Raw genomic sequence first — 20,685 nt, forward strand, 5'->3', positions numbered from 1 at the left:
CAGACCAAGAAGGTTGTCAGCTGTGATAAAAACACCACCTCCTCCTAAAGAAGATGTGCAGCTGGAAGCCTGGGAGCCTAATTCGGGTCCTGAAACTCCAGCCACATATTTAAATAAACTGTAAAAAAAAAAAAAAAATGTGGCCAAACGCGGAGGTTAAGTAGGGTCAGTGATGACCCCTGTTTCAACCTGGGGCTGCCAAACGAGGTGGCCCCGAATCCCCCCAAAAATGAAAAATAAGTACAAATATGCATGCAGTCCCCCAAATCTAACCTCCCAGCTCCCCTGAAGTGTCAAGCCCACCAACCCTGGCCCCCTCCAGAGCCCCCCCTTACATTATCCTGGATTCCACGTTGGGGACAGCTGTACCCCTGCACCCATGCTCTGTGCCATTTTCCAAAATGGCACCGATCTGACCTGGCCCCAACACAGGATCCAGGACAAAGTTAAGAGGTGCTCAGGAAGGGGGGCTTGAGACTTCAGGGAGCTGGGAGGTAGGAGATGGGTGGATTGAGCCTTTAAAGGGGGGGGGGGCGCCACTGCCGCTTGCATGTTTCCACTTATTTTTCCGTTTTGGGGGGAGTTGGGGGCCGCCTCAGCCAGTGGTTCCAGGCTGAAATGGAGGTCAGCACTGACCCCCACTCAACCTCCCCGTTTGGTCACTTTTTTTTTTTTGGGGGGGGGGGGGGGGTGGGTGAGCCAGCGGCCCTTTAAAATGATGGTGATACCGTGACACAAATGAATGCGTCATATAGCCAGTGGGACCCCCTGCTATAAAAAACATCATGATTTGATGAATCTAGGCCTAAGTGTAGCAGATAATATAATATACTAAACTAGCTGTCACACTACTGTTCTATTAGTCATGGTGCAGGACAAGCTCCTGTATATGTCTGTGGCTGCTGTGGGAGTTTTCTTGATAAGTATCTGTCTCCAAAGGTGCAGGACATCGCAAAACAGATCAGCTTTTGTGGGCATTGCTTTTGGAAACTGGGTCTGAGGGATTCTACAACAGAGGAAACTGACTGGCTTCAAATTTTATATACCCCCTTTTAGCAGCAAAAATAATTTCACAAAACCTCACGGTGTGGAATGAGAACATTGAATGGTGCTGGAAATCCAGTGATTGCTGTCTGCCAATCATTCACTGTTTACTTCAGTGAACATGACTGATAGATAACATTGGTAATCAAGAGAGAGTTTAAGGTGACATGTAAGAAACAGCTTGCAAGTTTAAGAAACTGTTTTTAAGTATATTTTAATATTTTCCAATGACAGATTTAAAATGGTAATGCAAGCTAGAAAAAACATTTGATTAGATTCTAAGATATCTGATTAGCCAGTTGATAAGATATTCATGCTATTGATATGCCAACCCTATTTCACTATGTATACATTTTTTTCCCCCCAACTTAAAACAAAAGTTCCCATATTTAATTGCTTCCTTGTTTGGATAGCTCATTGCTTTACCATTAATGCCCTTGTTGGTCTTGGCTTAGCCTCAGACTTCCTCTAATCTCTAAGAGATACTTAATTAGTAACCAGAGTTGGGTGTTTCCTGTTAATAAAAGCCCCTCTTTGTCAATTTCTTCCATCAGGGTATCGCTACTTGAATAAGATTTATGGAAGGAGCACTCTCAACCTTTTCCCTAAACATAGAATCTTGGGTACAATATTAACGTCCTGTGCTATGTGTGATAAAAAGTAAGGAAAGTAAACCACCACACCACCGTCTTTCTCACCTAGAATAATATCATGATATTTATTTCTTCCGTCAAGCGGTACAAACATATGGGAAATTTCAATGGCACATCATTGATGGTCTTCATCCTCGTAGGATTCCCAGCCCAGGCACGGATGCCTCTCTCTGTGCTATTTCTATGGATGTATACATTGACAGTGTCAGCAAACCTCCTCATTATTGGCACAGTAAAGGTGGAGCCCCGCCTCCAAACCCCCATGTACTTCTTCCTTTCCAACTTCTGCTTCATGGAGATCTGGCTCATCTCTGTCACCGTCCCCAAGATGCTGCACAACTTCCTAGTAGAAGATGAAACCATTTCCTTCATTGGATGCATCTGTCAGCTCTATTTCTTTTTTTCCTTGGGGGTAACGGAGTGTTTCCTCCTAGTCGTTATGGCATATGATCGTTATTTAGCCATATGTAACCCCTTGAGATACCCTGCCATCATGACTGGCAAAGCTAGCTGGCAACTGGCCATCACTTCCTGGATCGGTGGCTTTCTGAGTGTTTTTCCACTGCCGTTCAATACAACGAACTTGTCCTTTTGTGGGCCCAACACCATCAACCATTTCTTCTGTGATTTATCACCAGTTCTGAAACTGTCATGCACGGATCCATACCTTGTTGAAATAATGTTCTTCAATTTTGCCTGGGTCATTATCTTGTGCTCTTTTGTTCAGATAACAGTATCTTACGTGTTCATCATCATCACCATACTGAGAATCCCTTCTGCCCTGGGAAGGCAGAAGGCTTTCAACACCTGCGGTTCCCACCTCACCGTGGTCAGCATATTCTATGCCTCCATTATGTTTATGTATGTGAGACCCAAGGCCAGTGAGTCCACCGAGTTCAATAAAGTAGTGTCTCTTTTCTACTGTGCCGTCATCCCGCTCTTGAATCCCATTATCTATAATTTAAGAAACAAGGAAGTGAAAAAGGCCATTAGAAAGATACTGAACAGGGCTGGCCCAGTGGCTCAGTAGCAGGCATTTCATGCTGCCATTTGGAGGACCTGGGTTTGATTGCCCGGATCAGGCCTTCCACTCCCAAGGATGACCAAGGCTGGGGAAACTGCAGAGGCAGCGCTCACAGTCCTGGAGGAGAAGGGGACCCCCACCTTACCCCTGCCATTGCACAACACCTACACCTCATAACAATTCCATTTGAGCTGGAATCTCAAAGGAACAGGAGAAAACCGGTGTGCCAAATAAAATATTAAAGAAACTACTAAGTAAAATATGTTCCAGACCCAATATCATCATCACCATGTTCTCATATTGCCCCCTTATATAATATTTAGAATCAGACTATATGCCTTTGAATACAGTTTTGCTATCTGAAATTTCTTTGCTTTTCAAGGTCTCTTTTCTGCAGTGGTTCAGGGAGGGGTATTTCAGCAGTTTTGCTGATTCTGAAGCTCTTTCTAAATGATGAGGTCATTGTAAAACAGTTGACTCTTAACTGACCATTCTAAAATGCCTGCCCTGACAGTGACTTGATAGCATCTAGAATTCATGCAGTGGAATCTGGTTCCTGCATCGTGGATATGAAATATGATGCAAAGCATTTTTATGCACTTTATTCTCTAAATTGTGTATCTGAAAGATAATATATATTTAATGTATTTTTTGCACCCTGAATCAGCAATATGGGGTATAATCTAAAAAAATTAAGTTTACATGTCTATAAAGCTGCTATAAGAAGTGGGATGCACTCCTGCATGTTGTCTTACATCCAATCCAGTCTTAGCATGAGCTTATCTTGGAAGTAGCAGAGAAATATGACCACCATTTTCATAGCCAGCATCCAAGAGTCACAACATATCTTGATATTTAAACTTTGATAATGCTTACAATTATCATAGAAGTCTTGTTGTTATCTGGAAGGCACTAAACCTACAAGAGTGCAACCCATCACCCTAATCATATCAGGGAAGTGAGCAATCACATAAAAGCCCCATTGCACCTCTTGTCTTTCTCACATCCTATAGGGAAGCCACATGCTCTTGGAGATATGGGTGACTGTGGCATCCATAAAAGAGGTGACACATTTGGAGGAGGAGGACAGGCTGATTCCAGTTGTGCCTCCAGTCACCCTCAGGAAGGAGCCATTAGTTAAGTCCTTTTTATCTGCATGGACAAGCTGGCAGAGTGATCTAAATAGTACTCCAGGTGAGATCTTACCTGCTAACATACCTCAGAGACTGCTAGCATAGCAGTCCTTAGGTCAGTGAAAAAACAGAATTAATTTTTAACACTATACACTGAAATTCTGATGTCTGAATCTACTCTCTCTAAATAAACCCATCTGCTCTAGGAGGTAACACTCCTAGAGCAGATGGTACATATGTCAAGACACATATGTACCATTTTTACAAGAATAGTATAACAACATTTTTTCTTTCATAAATAACTTTGCCTATATTTTGGAAAATAAAAGATGAATTGCTTGCATTAGGAGTAACTGGTCAATTGCTTCCACAAACCTGTCAATGTTATTCTCCTACTAACAATCCAGTTGTATTTTTTTTCTTTCTTTTTGGGAGGGAAGTCACAAGTCCACTTCACTAGAACATTGTTTCAAAGTCACTTTACTAGTTTGGGTTGCAAGCATATTTTTCTCAAATAAAATTTCTGGTCATGAGTGTTCCAGGTATTGCTGCATGCAAGAAACTGCCTTTAACAGGCAAGGGGCTGGCTTTGAATTTACCATGTAATGTATGCTACTATATTATCTGTCCATGAAATAACTTTAAGCATGCTGGTGCTTTTTACAACCATTAACCTTATTTATAATAATATATAAAATAATAATTGTAAATAAAACCTTTTATTTGTTATGCACATCATCTGCACATGGTCATGTTGATGAGATTTATTTAAGTCACCACGGAGATGCAGGAAAGATTAAATCAGTCCCAAGGCATCCAAATTTTAAGTATGCAAATATTTTTATTCATCAAGTCAGCAACTCCATTGCTCAAAGGTACAGAATTTATTTGACACAGGGTCCCCCTGCATCTCCGTGGTGACTTAAATATTGATTGTGGAGAGCAGCACTTGCTCCTTTTCATGTTGATGAGATACCATGCTTTAATTATTTATGTCATGCTTAATAGTGATTCTTTGCTTTTAACCTTACCATCTATCTATCTATTTATCGTTTTCTTCTATTTTGTGAGTTTAGACATCAAAAATGCACTTTTCATGCTTAAGCTTTGATCACTTTGGGGATGATTCAGTAATGTGTAGTAACCCACCATAGAATGCATAACAAACTTGAAACCTGTTGATCATTCAGCTATATAATAAAGAATCTGTCCATTCCAAACCAAATACATTAATAAGCTAAACATAGGAATGAATGATTTTGTAAAAGGGAAATTTAAAGAAAAAATTCTTGAAGGCAATTACCTTGTAAAATCTGATTAAATGTTTAGAAATATAGATCAACAGTGCAATAGTCACAAATGGAAGTAGTTACAGAAAAAGAATGGTAAGCTAGTTATTACACAAAATTATATTTAATGATATGGGCAGATAACTATACTCAGTTGCATAAATATTGGAATTAAATGCAAGGATTTTGCCTATTTTCTACTAAGGCATAATGTTCATTTTGAAAGCAGAACCTGCACAGGGGGCACAGCTTGTATGTCTCTCCTAAGAGAGCAATGTTGGAGTCTTGAAGAATATAAGAGTACAGCGATTCTGTCAGAAGAGCTGACTAGATATGATTTGGAAATTATATTTAAAGTTGGCCCATGGAACTCTTTTCTGCAGCTTTTGAAAATTGCTACAATATATGTTATTGAATTGCCAATAGGTTTTACCCACATTAAGTGCACTTAATGGGCTGATGATAAAAAAAAAAGTGTTGTGCCCAGGCACCTCTCCTGGGGGCACCATGCAATATTGAAAATTAGGGGTCACTCTGCCAAGGAGGTGCTATGGTTGATTGTGTGTCCCTTGTGCCTCCTTGATAGTGGGCACCCAGGAGAGGTTGGCTGTCTGTGGGAGAGAGAGAGACAGACTGACTATCTACAAGACCCTTGTAGTAGTTAGCTATTTATATCTCTATAGAAGGCCCACCTAGTAAACTTGAGGTGAGATTTAGGTAGTAGTGTAAGGGTTAGGGGCCACTTTTATATGCAGAGTGAGACGTAGGAACAGAACAGTACACTCTGGTGAAGATTTGATGTCCTTCGGCGTGAGGAAACTCACACAACAATGAGATTTGTACATTGTTCTCTCAACCTAGCATGATGTTACCCAGGCAGAGAGTCCATCAAGCTAGATTGAGAGAATATTACACAATTCTCATTGTTGTGTGAGTTTCTTCACTCCGGACATCAAATCTCTCGCTCTAGTGGTGAAAGCCTTAGTTTGTAAAAGATAATTGGAGTTAGAATCTCTTTTTTAGTTTATTTTATTAGGATGTCAAGAGAGGTCCTGGTTCCTGCCTGTGCTCATTAACAGCCTCGAACCCAGTCCCTGGGTAAAGCAAATGTTCCTATTGTTGTTAACAGCGTAGTCTAGCTCCGCCTCAAGCAACTACTTCATGGGAGTTCAAGAGACTAAAGACATTCATTTAGAACAATAGAATAGGAAAAAAACAGAAGTAGAGATTAAGTGAAAGAAGACATACAAGAATGTAAGAGCATAGATAAAAGAATATTAACACAGAAAAAGGAAGAAGTAAAATTTACCTATAAAATTTTGAACCTCTATAATCTCTCCAAAGTTCTAAAAAACACATCAGTCACAAAGAATGAAGTCTTAATAGTTAATTTAAGATATTCATTAGCTGAAACAAAAGTGTTTATAGAAAATTACAAAACTTGTCAGATGTTGCTTGATATTCCTGTATCAAGAACCGGTTCTTATTTTGTGTATACTTTCAAGCATCTGTTTATGAACTGATACAAAGATATTGTTAGTTTGATTTTATATATTGGATGTTGCTTTCTACCACAAATACATTTAAATGGGAATGTTTTATAATCAATTATGATTTCAACAAATTATTCTTTTTACTAAACTTTATTCTCTTAAATAAAATAAAAAACTTTTCTAAGAGAAAAACTTCTCTCTTTGCCGTACTCTTATCTGGTTAAAGGTCTGGTGAAATTACTCTCTTTCTAAAACCAACTATATATGGAAAACATGCAGCCTACAATCCTCAAATATCTAAGTTTCCATGCAGAACAAAAGTAGTTTCCCCTTCTAGGTAGTTTACACATTCAACTTGTAAACAATATACAAGTTGTTAGACAGCTTAAGTAATAATATCTGATTTAAATACCAAAGTACTTGGAGGAACAATTTCAGAAGAAACACCTAGGGATGGAGTCCATGTATTATGCTAGGCAGTTTAGACAATGAAGTCTCCAAAGAGTGGGGCAGGAGAAGAAAATGAACAAGAAGAAATACCAGCACCATTTATCCTTTCCTCTCATATACACACAGCATCTCATATACAGACCAGCAAGGATGCTTTCATTCTTACATAAAATTAGGAATATTATACAGAGATTTTATACCATGCAAACAGATAAATGCAGTAAAACAGGAGATCTGCAATAAAAGCACTATATTTTCAGCTTAATTTTAACTAAAATTCAGCTTCAAACTTCTCTGAGCAAAGAGGTCAGCTAGGAGTTCATGTTTCTGTACAGCCACCTGTGCACCTGATTATTTTCATTAAATAATTCTTGTTTCTTGACCTCCAGCATGCAATGTCAATTACCAGCACCTTCATATACATAGCAACTTAAATACAGTCCAGCAATAATGCTTACATTTTTATATAAAACTAGGAACATTATTCAGAGATTTCCCACCATGCAAACAGATAAATGCAGTAAAACAGGAGATCTGCAATAAAAGCACTATATTTTCAGCTTAATTTTAACTAAAATTCAGCTTCAAACTTCTCTGAGCAAAGAGGTCAGCTAGGAGTTCATGTTTCTGTACAGCCACCTGTGCACCTGAATGTGTTTTTATTTTATTAAGTCATTCTTGGTTCATGACCTCCAGCCTGCACAGTGAATCCCCTGCCCTTTCAGATACACAGCATCTTAAATACAGTCCAGCAAGGATGCTAACATTTTTCTATGACACTAGGAACATTATTCAGAGATTTTAAGCCATGCAAATAGATAAATGCAGTAAAACAAAGGGTCTGCAATAAGAGAACACTAAATATTCTGGTTAACTAACTAAAAGGCAGCTTCAAACTATTTGATCAAAGAGGTCAGCTAGGAGTTCATGTTTCTGTATAGTCACCTGTGCACCTGATTTTGTTATTATTTGGATTAAGTAAGTTCATGACTTCTAACAATCTTCCAAGAGCAAAGAGGTCAGCTAGGAGTTCATGGGTCTGTATAGTCACCTGTGCACCTAATTATTTTCATTAAATAATTCTTGTTTCATGACCTCCAGCATGCAATGTCAATTACCAGCACCTTCATATACATAGCAACTTAAATACAGTCCAGCAATAATGCTTACATTTTTATATAAAACTAGGAACATTATTCAGAGATTTCCCACCATGCAAACAGATAAATGCAGTAAAACAAGAGATCTGCAATATAAGCATTCTATATATTCTGATTAACTTTAACTAAAATTCAGCTTCAAACTTCTCTGAGCAAAGAGGTCAGCTAGGAGTTCATGGCTCTGTACAGCCACCTGTGCACCTGAATGTGTTTTTATTTTATTAAGTCATTCTTGGTTCATGACCTCCAGCCTGCAGTGAATCCCCTGCCCTTTCATATACACAGCATCTTAAATACAGTCCAGCAAGGATGCTAACATTTTTCTATGACACTAGGAACATTATTCAGAGATTTTAAGTCATGCAAATAGATAAATGCAGTAAAACAAAGGGTCTGCAATAAGAGAACACTAAATATTCTGGTTAACTAACTAAAAGGCAGCTTCAAACTATTTGATCAAAGAGGTCAGCTAGGAGTTCATGTTTCTGTATAGTCACCTGTGCACCTGATTTTGTTATTATTTGGGTTAAGTAAGTTCATGACTCCTAACAATCTTCTCAGATCAAAGAGGTCAGCTAGGAGTTCATGGCTCTGTACAGACAGCTGTGCTTCTGCTTCTGTTTTTATTTTATTAAGTCATTCTTGGTTCATGACCTCCAGCCTGTACAGAGAATCCCCTGCCCTTTCAGATACACAGCATCTTAAATACAGTCCAGCAAGGATGCTAACATTTTTCTATGACACTAGGAACATTATTCAGAGATTTTAAGCCATGCAAATAGATAAATGCAGTAAAACAAAGGGTCTGCAATAAGAGAACACTAAATATTCTGGTTAACTAACTAAAAGGCAGCTTCAAACTATTTGATCAAAGAGGTCAGCTAGGAGTTCATGTTTCTGTATAGTCACCTGTGCACCTGATTTTGTTATTATTTGGGTTAAGTAAGTTCATGACTCCTAACAATCTTCTCAGATCAAAGAGGTCAGCTAGGAGTTCATGGCTCTGTACAGACAGCTGTGCTTCTGCTTCTGTTTTTATTTTATTAAGTCATTCTTGGTTCATGACCTCCAGCCTGTACAGAGAATCCCCTGCCCTTTCAGATACACAGCATCTTAAATACAGTCCAGCAAGGATGCTAACATTTTTCTATGACACTAGGAACCTTATTCAGAGATTTCAAACCATGCAAACAGATAAATACAGTAAAACAGAAGGTCTGCAATAAAAGCACTCTATATATTCTGATTAATTTTAAATAAAAGTCAGCTTCAAACTTCTCTGAGCAAAGAGGTCAGCTAGGAGTTCATGGCTCTGTACAGCCACCTGTGCACCTGATTTTGTTATTTTATTAAGTCATTCTTGGTTCATGACCTCCAGCCTGCACAGTGAATCCCCTGCCCTTTCATATACACAGCATCTTAAATACAGTCCAGCAAGGATGCTAACATTTTTCTATGACACTAGGAACCTTATTCAGAGATTTAAGCCATGCAAACAGATAAATGCAGTAAAACAGAGGGTCTGCATAAAATTCAGCTTCAAACTTCTCTGAACAAAGAGGTCAGCTAGGAGTTCATGGATCTGTACAGTCACCTGTGCACCTTGCACAGTGAATCCCCTGCCCTTTCACATACACAGCTTCTTAAATACAGTCCGGCAAGAATGCTTACATTTCTATATCAAACTAGGAACATTATTCTGAGATTTCACACCATGGAAACAGATAATGCAGTAAAAAAGGTTTTCAATGAAAATTTACTATACATTCTGCTTAAACGTAACTAATTTTCAGCTTTAAATTTCTCTGAGCAAAGAGGTCGGCTAAGAGCTCATTTCTCTGCAGAGACAACAAAAGCTTGCAAGGATTCTTACCTTTCAATATAACTAGGAAAATTATTAAGAATATACCGGTAAGATTTGCCATTCTGGGTGAGAGCAAAGGTCCCATCAAGCCCAGTATCCTGTCTCCAACAGTTTGCCTATCCAGGTCACAAGTTCCTGGCAGGAACCCAAGGGGTAGAGAGATTCCAAGCTGCTTATGCCAGGTGTAAACAGTGGATTTCTGTAAGAGGTATAAAACCATGCAAACTAGTTCACTGAGAAAGCAGCTAGTTCCTGGAAGACATTGGAAGGGCTGGGGGGAGCCTGTCTCGCTGGGCCCATGATAATATGGGCGCCAGCCGGGCTCCTCCGGTCAGATGCTGGAGGGAGGGGTGGGGGAGGGGCAGGGAGTGAGGGAGAGAGAGCCAGGACGCAGGTCCTTGCTCTCCTCCCCCCCCTCCTCCCCTGTTATGATGTGCCTGTGATGCAGAGGGGCCGGCTCAGCTGACCTGAGGGCTGTGGTTGGTCGGCCTCGCTGTGTCACTGGGTTTTTTTGAATGGAATATAAAAGGGGGCGGAGCCATTGGGACCGCCCCTTTTTTGATGCGAGCAGCCGGCCTGATCCCCCTCCCTCCCTCCCCTGTTTTTTAGGTGTCATGGGGCTGGTTTGTCGCAGCTTGGGGGGGTTTATGCGGAGTGACCAGAGCCAGGACTCAGTTGGGGTGGGGTTCAGAGCAAGGAACCCGCTAGGCTGCGGGCTTTCTTGTCTCTGGCTTCAGCTGCGTGTGACTGGGTTCAGTCTCATGCTGAGGACCCCTTGCTGGGGGCTGTGGGGGGGGGGGGTCCCGATTAGCGGCGGGATGCTGCTGGATTGTGCAGGTTTGGTGGCCTGCGGAGGGGTCATGGTGCTGAGATGTGGTAGATGACCCCGGGATGGGAATTTGGAGTGTTAAGTTGGCTCTGGTGGTTATTGTATCAATAAAGCTGCGGCCTTGTTTGAATTCCAGACGGTTGTTTGTGTGTTATTATTATATCATAAGACTGTAAGGAGCTGAGGGGAGGGGACCATCAGTGCTGGCTGCCCATATTATGTCAATGGAGATGGCATTAACTAATTCACACAGATTTTCCTTTAATACTTGTGCATATGGACCAGGAAAATGACTCTGGTATATGAATCAATTAAAAAAACAAACTAGAAACTGGGGCAGGCTGAACACCGGGGGCTCCTCCCCCCTCCCTTATCCATGAATGAAATCATCCCAACAACAGGAAACAACTATAACTCAACATTTGGATTGGATGCAAATGGCTGCCGCCATTTATTGGATGCCCTACAAGGAAATCTAATTTGGGGTGCTGTGTCCTCTGCACTTAACTGTGCTTGTTTCTCAGGTAGGTGCCATGAAATATATACTTGAGCATCTGCCCGAGCGGATTATCCAGATAGCTACCTCCCATGAGCCACAATAGGTACGGAGGCAGGTCATCCCGGGAGCAGTCTCATGTAGGCTGCTGTACTGCAGGCCAACCTGAGCCCCTTCGCCTTCCAGCCAGCGAACACGTCAAGGCCCAATCTCCTGGCCACACACACACACACACACACACACACCGTTTTTGCCATCCACAGCAAAGTGTGACCCTAGCCACTGGCTTCTTTAATGGCGCCTCCCCGCTTCCCATAATCTGCCGTTGCCCTACGTCTCCCGTCCCAGACTTGTTCAATCCCAGAGCAACAAAGGTAGGAAGTAATAAACTCACCAACTGATTGTCCTGCCTATTGTGCTGTGTGGGAATCACCACATTCAGAGCCGAGAAGGAAGAGGTGGTATCATGGGACCCAGATTGGATATAAATCTCCCACTGGCCTGCCTTCCCCACGATGTCATCACGTGGTCCTTTTCAGCGAATTGGGTGGTCCCCGGCACAGGGTCACATACAGATGATCTCGTCACACCCGTTGTCGGACAAATCCTCAGCCAACCCCAGCTTCCTGCTGCCCCCAACACTCCACCACGATGCCATCGCCATGAGAAAGAATGGGATGGCCGCCACACAGTCAGGTGTCTCTGGTACCAGTTACCTGCAGCATTCACGCTGCAGGTAGCGGGCAAAGCCAAAATGCAGCAAGCATAAGTGGTCTTGTGTTAAGTGTTCATTGTTTATACTCCTCTATGTAATATGCATATCACATGTTACTGTGTAAGATATTTCTCAGACCACATGTGGAGCATGACATTGAGTTCTGGGTACCCATCGTCAAAAACATGGTAACCAAATGTTAGAAAACATACAAAGAAGGATTACCAGGCAAAACATTGTGACACTGGGGCTAGCATATGCTGAAAGATTGTCCTAAGGCTTAGTATCTCAGAAATTACTATATATATATATTGTAAGGCTCCACCTCTCTCTTACCTTGGTTCACTTCGCAGCCAGACCTCCAGGGGGCAGATTTCCGCTGCAGTATCCTAGGACATCTAACTGTATCGCCACAGTTTTAGGTCATAAACACCGCTCTGATGCACCACAGGACCCCACAAAACATCCGCGAGCCCAACTGCTCCCACATAGTTCAAAGGAAAATGTTATATTTCTCCAAAGTCTCAGACGCCGCACCAGGTTCAAACTTCAGTCCCCAGGACCTTGCCCTCCTTCCCCCCAGCCCAGCTGCTGCCAAGAAAAGTTCAACAGGGTTTTTTTTTCTCTCTCTCCAGGGCTCCAAATACTACATTAAGGCTCCAAGCTCAGTTCAAAGGGCCTTGCTCTCCTTTCCCCCAGCACAGCTGTGTGCTCGGGTGGAACTGTCACCAGCTACTCACAGGATACTCAGGCTGTAAAGCTTCCTCTTGAGTTTGCTTGCTCAGTGCTGCCCCGTTCCTGCACCTCCCCCAGTAGTCCTATGTTCTCCTTGGCTCCAGACAGCAACAGCTCCACAGAGGCCTTGCTTTTACCTTTGGAAGCGGAACAGCCTTGCTCAGCTTCTCCCTCCACCGTCTGCTTTTCCCAGCCTTTTCCTTCTTGTGGCTCCTCCTCTCTGATCAGGTTAGCACCTGAGTTCGGGTGCTAGTGACTTCCTGTTCTGCTGCTGCTGCCTCCCAGGCCTCTCCACCCACCCTGGTTACTATCTGATTCTTTTAGAGCCTTCCTCCGGCCTGGCTCAGAGAATGGGACATACTTCCCATTTCCATATATCAAAAATGTATGTGAGTGAAACCTATGGGGGATCTTACATGCAATCATTTTGCTGTAATAATAAGAAGCCTAAAATGATGTTACCTTCCAGCATTAAGAGATATTGCATTTTATCACCTTCAGGGGAAGAGATTTTTTTTTTTTGCAGAGTTGTAGAATGATGGAACATTTTGCCAGCAGAAGCAGTTACAAGACCGTCAGTTTAAAAACACAGAGGGCAAGGATTTGGGAGGGGCATGGGAAGTATTGGTCAGTAGGAGTTTATCGTCACACTTTAGGAAGACATGCTAATCATCTATCAGTTCCAAGGTCATCACCACATTTTGGGACAGGAAAGAATTGTGATCCCTGCTGTAGAACTGGCTTCAGATGCCATGGTTTTTGTATTGTTTTTCACTCCCTCGGTTTACCATGCATGTAAAAAAAAAAAAAATGGAATAGGCAATATTAATGTTTATTTTATTAGGAACACCCCTCCCATCTTCCATCAACCTAATAAATTATATAACTAAGGCTTTTGTCTCATTCACTGTCTATGGTCTGTGGGGAAGGGGAAATAGTGGCTCACTGGCAGTGCACTGCACAAAGAAGGTCTCTGGTTCGTGGAAGATGATCAAAAAAGAGAGAAAAGAAGGAAACTTTTTGGGGGGTTTTTCATTTCATACACAATACATTTTGAAGAAGCAAGGAGATGCTCAGGAGGAAGAAATTATATCTAGCCAAACAGGATTAAAAGAGAAACTCTCCCCTCCCCCCATATGTATTCCTCCTTTGTGCATATCAGTGATGCTCCATGCAAGTCCCCGCTGTGTTGCACTGTTTGCCTTTATTCCAAGATGGCCGACATTGACCTGTACAAGTCATGGATCACAGGTTAGCTCACTGTACTCCATTAGCCAGGCATTATCATCAGCATCTGCATTAGGTGCAGGTCTCCAGGGTCAATTTTAGGGTTGATACAACTGTCTGCTGTAGATTAATTTTAGTGTTCATCTAATTGGGAACTGTAGTGTACTGCGAAGGGCAGGGTAATGAGTTCTGAAAGCAGAACTTTCCATATTTAATCAATATCCCCTGAAATGCATTTATTTGCAACAATTCATATTCTGCTCACATATATATATATATGACTATAACACTGTTTTTTCTTATTAAGTCCTCTGTGTTTTCAACTGATTAAATTGAATATAAGGAGCACTTGTAGAAATAGAAGTTTGTAAGTATTACTGATGGTTTCTTAACTTTTCTAGTCATTCAAATGTATGGTCCTGATGGAAGTTAAACACAAACCGTAATATGAATTTCCAAAACATATCACTAGCCAGTGTTCATTTAGGGGACATCATATGAGAAATTATTCTCCAGAGAAAAACTTCTTCCAGTTATAATCATCATCCCAAAGAAAACATGAAATAGTCATCAGTGTGTCTATGCCAAATAATTTTGAAACACAAATGAGATTGTTCCTTGTATGATGTCCCCTAAATTAATACTAATTAATGGCAAGCTTTGGTAACTCACATTACTGTTTGTGTTTTATTTTTTGAATTTCCAAGAGTGCATTGGGATTTTATTGGAAGTTAAAATATTTTAATAAACCAAGGTGTAGGCGATCTTAATTGATACAAAAAAAAAAAAAAGAACTAGGTGTATTATTACTGTAATACAACAGAGGTGTTATAGGGAGTGTAACCAGTCAGCCCCAGGGAGGAGCATGGCTAATCTTCTGAACTGGAAGCGTTTCATTAGGGAAGATGGAAAGCTCTCTGAGACAGGGTTCTGGGAAGTGATTGGGATGGAATGCCAACCCCTTTGATATCAGGCATATAAAACCACAGAATGAAAGATTTTAGGGAGTGAGAGAGGAAGGTGGAGGTAGAGGCCAAAAGTAAATCCAGTGCATGGACTGGTGACTCTGAGAGAAATCCGACTTGGCTTTGGACAGGTTAGAAGGAGCTGGCTGGAGATTCGTTTACTCATGAAAAGGTAAAAGCAACCGCTCAAACACGTTTCTGTTACAGAGGGATAAGTATAAGGTGGTTTTGCAAACCCAACTGAAGGGGTTTCTTTCGGAGAGCATGAGTCACCTCTTATTATTAAAAACATGAAGAATTCTTTGAGGTTCTGCTCTCATCCTCCATAAAGAGTTAGAGGATTAAACATATGAATAGACTGAATATAACATGGACATTTAAAAGTTGGCCATGGGGCAAGGAATTTAAAAAACATATAATTATAATGGCTATAATAGGCGTTCACCTTTGATTCCAGAGAAGTGTCTGAAATAAATGAAATACCATATATCAGGGGAAAACATAAGTTCAAAGAGAAAATTATCAGATACGTTGATATTTTGATAAATCTGGTTAGTGCTGCTTTTTACAGTGGGTAGCAATGGAAAGATCATATACATTGCTGTATGTTAATGCGCTTATTATTCTATATGTACATGTATAGATACTTTTCCATCTATCATATCATATGAAAAAATAAACAGCTGTCCGTGAATCCAGTGCTGTCCCCTTTCCTCCAGGCACAGCCCATGCACCTGTGGGCTTTCCGTTGCATTTATCCGCCTGAATATCAAAGTCTAATCTGTATGTCCTTTATCTTGGAAGGTCAGATCCTTCTGGTGCAGTGGCCTCCACATTGATAAGCACTTCTGTAATCTGAAACTCTTAATGCACTCGCTGTTTTAACCTAAATAAATGCAAATACATGGTCATACCATCAAATGACCAAATAGCCAATGCACCTACTACCACATATTGCCCATTATAGGTTAATAAGCTAGAATTCATTAGATCTTGGAAACAACATGCATGATTATTTAACCTCCTAATAATGAGCCCAGGTAGACAAAGAAGGGTCTCCGTAAACAGATGAGAAACAGTTTTAAATGTTTAATTAATTATGTTTTTAATTTTATTTTACTGTAGCACCCAATGAGTGGTATAATACAGCTTTGTAAGCTATTCCAAGCTATCCAAGTGGTTGGATAAACATAAGAACATATGAAGTGCACTGCTAGATCAGACCAATGCATACCAGTTTTGACAGTATCCAATCCGGGTGCGTTGGAAGTTCACGATAGATCCTAAAGGGGAGATCAATTGCCTGCTGCTCATTTCTAGAAGAGTAAATCCCCAAGTCTACTTGGCTTATAATTGCTAATGGACCAGAATATTGTCCAAAACTGATGACAGGATGTTAATCTCTTAGAAGTGCTAATCCTCTTTAACTATTTGAAATGATTTTGTCATCTGTTTTGTTTTTTTTTTATTTTAATAGCTTTACATTTAATTATTAATAGCAATGATTCCCTCATAGAAACATGATGGCAGAAAATGATTTATGGCCCATCTAGTCCATCCATCAAACCTGCTACTTTACTCTGCCAATACCACATCTGGGATAAATGGTCTAGCCTTGGCCCCAGCTCTTCAAAGAGATGATTATGGCCCCCATGTTTGGATATTTTCTATTTAAAACTTCTCTGTCTGTACTATTAAAGTTGTGCTATGTGTAAAAATAGTAATGAAAGTACAACCAGGAAGGAAAATACAACCAGGAAGGAAAATTTCCTTACTGATGATGTCATTGATGTTTATTATAAAGTATGAATCCTGTGCATTAAAACAAATGATGATGTCATTAACTCTGTGGTAATTTGGTCCACTTGATGGTTCAACATTAAAAAGGGACACTCTTCATTAATTTCCTCAGATCAAGTTGTACAAAAAAGATGGCAACCTTCAATAGAACAACGTTGACTGTCTTTATTCTTGTAGGATTCCCAGCCCAGATGGAAATGCCCCTCTTTGTGCTTTTTCTGGGCATGTACACATTAACGGTGATGGCGAACATTGTCATAATTGCCACAGTAAGGACTGAGCCACGTCTCCATACCCCCATGTATCTCTTCTTATCCAACTTCTCCTTCATGGAGATCTGGTACACAACAGTCACTGTCCCCAAAATGCTGGAAAATTTCCTGGAGGAACATGAAACTATTTCTGTCATGGGATGCATTTGTCAGCTCTATTTCTTTTTTGCTTTGGGGACAACAGAATGTGTCCTTCTGGCTGTTATGGCATATGACCGTTATTTAGCCATATGTAACCCCTTGCGTTACCCAGCCATCATGACCAACAGGACTTGCAGGCAACTGGCACTCGGTTCTTGGATCAGTGGTTTCTTGGCTCCTTTGCCTCTGTCAATCTCCACAACATATTTGTCCTTTTGTGGTCCAAACACCATTAACCATTTCTTTTGTGATTTGTCACCGGTCTTGCAGCTGTCTTGCACAGATCCGTACATCAGTGAAATGATATTCTTCACTTTCTCCTGGGTTGTCATATTGTGCTCTTTCCTCCAGACAATGGTCTCTTACGTGTTCATCATCACCACCATACTGAGAATCCCTTCTGCCCTGGGAAGGCAGAAGGCTTTCAATACCTGTGCTTCCCACCTCACTGTGGTCAGCATATTCTATGGCTCTATCATATTTATGTATGTGAGACCCAAGGCAAACTATTCCTATGATTTAGATAAAGTGGTGTCTGTTTTCTACTGTGTGGTCACTCCACTCTTGAACCCCATGATCTATAACCTACGAAACAAGGAAGTAAAAGATGCTATTAGCAAGATGCTAAGCAGAAGTATATGTTCCTAAATTTAACGCATTCATCATAATGCTATTGCCATTATTATTATATAAACTCTGCCATTTCAGGTACCCAATTAGATTTGTTTAACTGAAGTATTTTTGTCAGTAGAATTAATGCTGCATTATTGAAACTGCAGCATTTTGGGAAATTATTTTTTCATACATAGCAGTATTGTACAGCAGTCCTCACACTACTAACCATTATAAAAGCCTTGATTTAAAAAAAAATCTTTAGATTGGTCAGACAGCATCATGTAATTGTGCATTAGCATCTTTACATCCTGAAGTGAAGCCTGGGTCTGAAATGTGATATAAATTGCTATGCAGATATATTATCTCCACTGTATAAGACAGGGCTATTCACTGAGGCCTTTGGCCCCTAGTGGAGGCGTATTGCCCCTGACCATTCTTGACCCAGAGTTCCTGGTCTGAGTATTGTTGCTGTTTCTGCTGTTCTATTCTGTTGTAAAAAAAAAAAAATGGATTGTTCCTCTTCCATGCAGACACTTTTAATGATTTGTTATTGAATTTCTTGCATTGTTCATTGACTTTGCCCTATATTCTTGTTGCTCCTTGGTTGTACTGGAACATGCTTTGATGTCGCCTGCTAAGGCTGTCAACAATAGAAAATAGAACAAAATCTTTTCATCTACGATTTGAAGGTCAGAGGATCTATAATAAGCTCATAAAGAAAACTCCAATATTCAAAAGCAAGTGAGGGCAATGCATTGGTATGGTGTGGATTTCAAATTTGAACCTTTAGAAAATGGGCCTCAGATCAAGATAATTTTCAATAAAGGAGGTGCCAGTCTCATGCTCCACTGTCTCCTCTGAATTTGACCCCAGTTAGTCCATGTGCACCTGAGTTGTTGTGGTTTTAGATGGATGGATGGATTTAACCAGAACACAAGTGCTTTTTAAAACAAAGTTGGAAAAAACCTCAAAGGAACCATACCCATGCCCTTCACAGCATCACAACATTTCTTAGATCTGTTGGATGATGCATTCCCATCCCATAACTGCATGAGACAATAAAAGGTGCCAATCTGGGTCAGACCAAACTCCCTCGAATCCAGCATCCTCTCTCTAATAGTAGCCAATCCAGGTCACAAGTACTCGGTATGAACCCAAAGAATAGGTCCAATCCTTCTTGCTCATGATCAGGGATAAGTAGTAGGTTCCCAAATCTACATGGGCTAATAGCAGTTTATCAACCTTTCCTCCAAAAATTTGTCTAAATCCTTTTTAAACCCTGCAAATGTCCCACTATCACAGTGACATTCCTGCAGTTTTCTGACATATCTAGATTGCGTAACAGATCCTACAGTCATGTTACCATTAAGCCCTGGGTAACCTTTTGTTCAGGTAGTGCAGTTTAGGTTGTAAGGGAATTATGTTTATCCTTAGTCATATAGAAAAGTAATTTTTCCACCTTTTATATACAATAACATTTAAAAATACAAAAAAAAGGAAGATAAAAGTCAAAAGTGGACATCAGGATTGATGAATAAAAATGACCCATGAGTGCTAGGTGAATGAAATATAGTAACCTGAGTATATATGTTATGAAGGTCCTCCTCTAATAAATGCATAATTTTGGTGGGGTGTGGTATTTAAAACACAATTAATTTAGAATGCTCTTGATGTCTACTGTATTTAATTTTTGATTTGATATTAAATAGCTCTACTGTTGTGTGGTCACTCTTGAAAGAACACATATTACAGTGATCACTGTAGCACATATCGGCTGAAAAGTGACTTTAATAGTCCCTACTTACCTGGCAAGCATCCCAACATGCTCATTAATCAGACTAGTCCCATTTCAAGTATTCATACATCCTCTTCAAATTCATGGCACACTTAGGGCCTACATTGCACTCACACACCAACACTGAGGCCTATCATTCATGTTCACATATCACAAAACCTATCTATTAAGAGAGGAACCAGAATATTCCAACTTGACAAACCGATGCAGCTCATCCCTGATGCTCTTCCCCCTCCTTTTTACATCATGCCTATAGGGATGAAACATAGAAACATAGAAATGACAGCAGAAGACGACCAAATGGCCCATCTAGTCTGCCCAGCAAGCTTCACACATTTTTTTCTCTCATACTTATCATTTTCTCTTAACTCTTGGTTCTATTTCCCTTCCACCCCCACCATTAATGTAGAGAGCAGTGATGGAGCTGCATCCAAGTGAAATACCTAGCTTGATTAGTTAGGGGTGGTAGGGGTAGTAACTGCTGCAATAAGCAAGCTACACCCATGTTTATTCCCTTTACCCAGACTATGTCATACAGCCCCTATTGGTTGTTTTTCTTCTCTCCTGCCGTTGAAGCGGAGAGCCATGCTGGTTATGCATTGAAAGTGAAGTATCAGGCCCTTTTGGTTTAGGGTAGTAACCGCCGTAACAAGCCAGCTACTCCCTGCTCTGAGAGTGCGAATCCTTTTTTTTTTTTTTCTTCTCCCCTGCAGTTGAAGCTATTCTGGATATGCGTGAAGCCTCAGCTTTTCTTATTCCCCTGCTGTTGAAGCAGAGAGCTATGCTGGAAATGCTTGATGTATCAGCCTCTCGCATGCCATGAAGCAGAGAGCCATGCTGGATATGCATCGAAAGCGAAGTATCAGGCACATTTGGTTTGGGGTAGCATTAATTCCTGGCTCACCCTCACTCTAGAGCAGTGAGTTCCAACCCTGTCCTGGGTTTTCAGGATATCCACAATGAATATGCATGAGAGAAAATTTGC

General features: G+C 40.7%; 3 protein-coding genes across 3 annotated transcripts in view; 2 read left to right on the forward strand and 1 right to left on the reverse strand.

The window, feature by feature from the left end:
* LOC115077831 (olfactory receptor 5V1-like) overlaps positions 1-13,126 on the reverse strand; it is a 284,159-nt gene extending 271,033 nt beyond the window's left edge. Inside the window, exon 1 of the mRNA XM_029580123.1 lies at positions 12,487-13,126. The gene's annotated coding sequence lies outside the window, so the exon portion shown is untranslated. The remainder of the gene's footprint in view (positions 1-12,486) is intronic.
* On the forward strand, positions 1,792-2,727 carry LOC115077309 (olfactory receptor 6-like). Its single transcript, XM_029579601.1, has one exon. The coding sequence runs from the start codon at positions 1,792-1,794 to the stop codon at positions 2,725-2,727; it is 936 nt and encodes a 311-aa protein (XP_029435461.1).
* Positions 13,127-17,008: 3,882 nt separating the features above from the next.
* LOC115077310 (olfactory receptor 6F1-like) lies at positions 17,009-17,938 on the forward strand. Its single transcript, XM_029579602.1, has one exon. It carries the CDS (start codon positions 17,009-17,011, stop codon positions 17,936-17,938), a length of 930 nt encoding a protein of 309 aa, XP_029435462.1.
* Positions 17,939-20,685: the final 2,747 nt, after the last annotated feature.

Source organism: Rhinatrema bivittatum, chromosome 16 (assembly GCF_901001135.1).
Source record: "Rhinatrema bivittatum chromosome 16, aRhiBiv1.1, whole genome shotgun sequence".
In the NCBI taxonomy this organism is placed as follows: domain Eukaryota; kingdom Metazoa; phylum Chordata; class Amphibia; order Gymnophiona; family Rhinatrematidae; genus Rhinatrema; species Rhinatrema bivittatum.

Excerpts from the sequence above, each read along its gene's own strand:
- LOC115077309 (XM_029579601.1), top strand. The coding sequence starts at position 1,792 with ATGGGAAATTTCAATGGCACATCATTGATGGTCTTCATCCTCGTAGGA.
- LOC115077310 (XM_029579602.1), top strand. The coding sequence starts at position 17,009 with ATGGCAACCTTCAATAGAACAACGTTGACTGTCTTTATTCTTGTAGGA.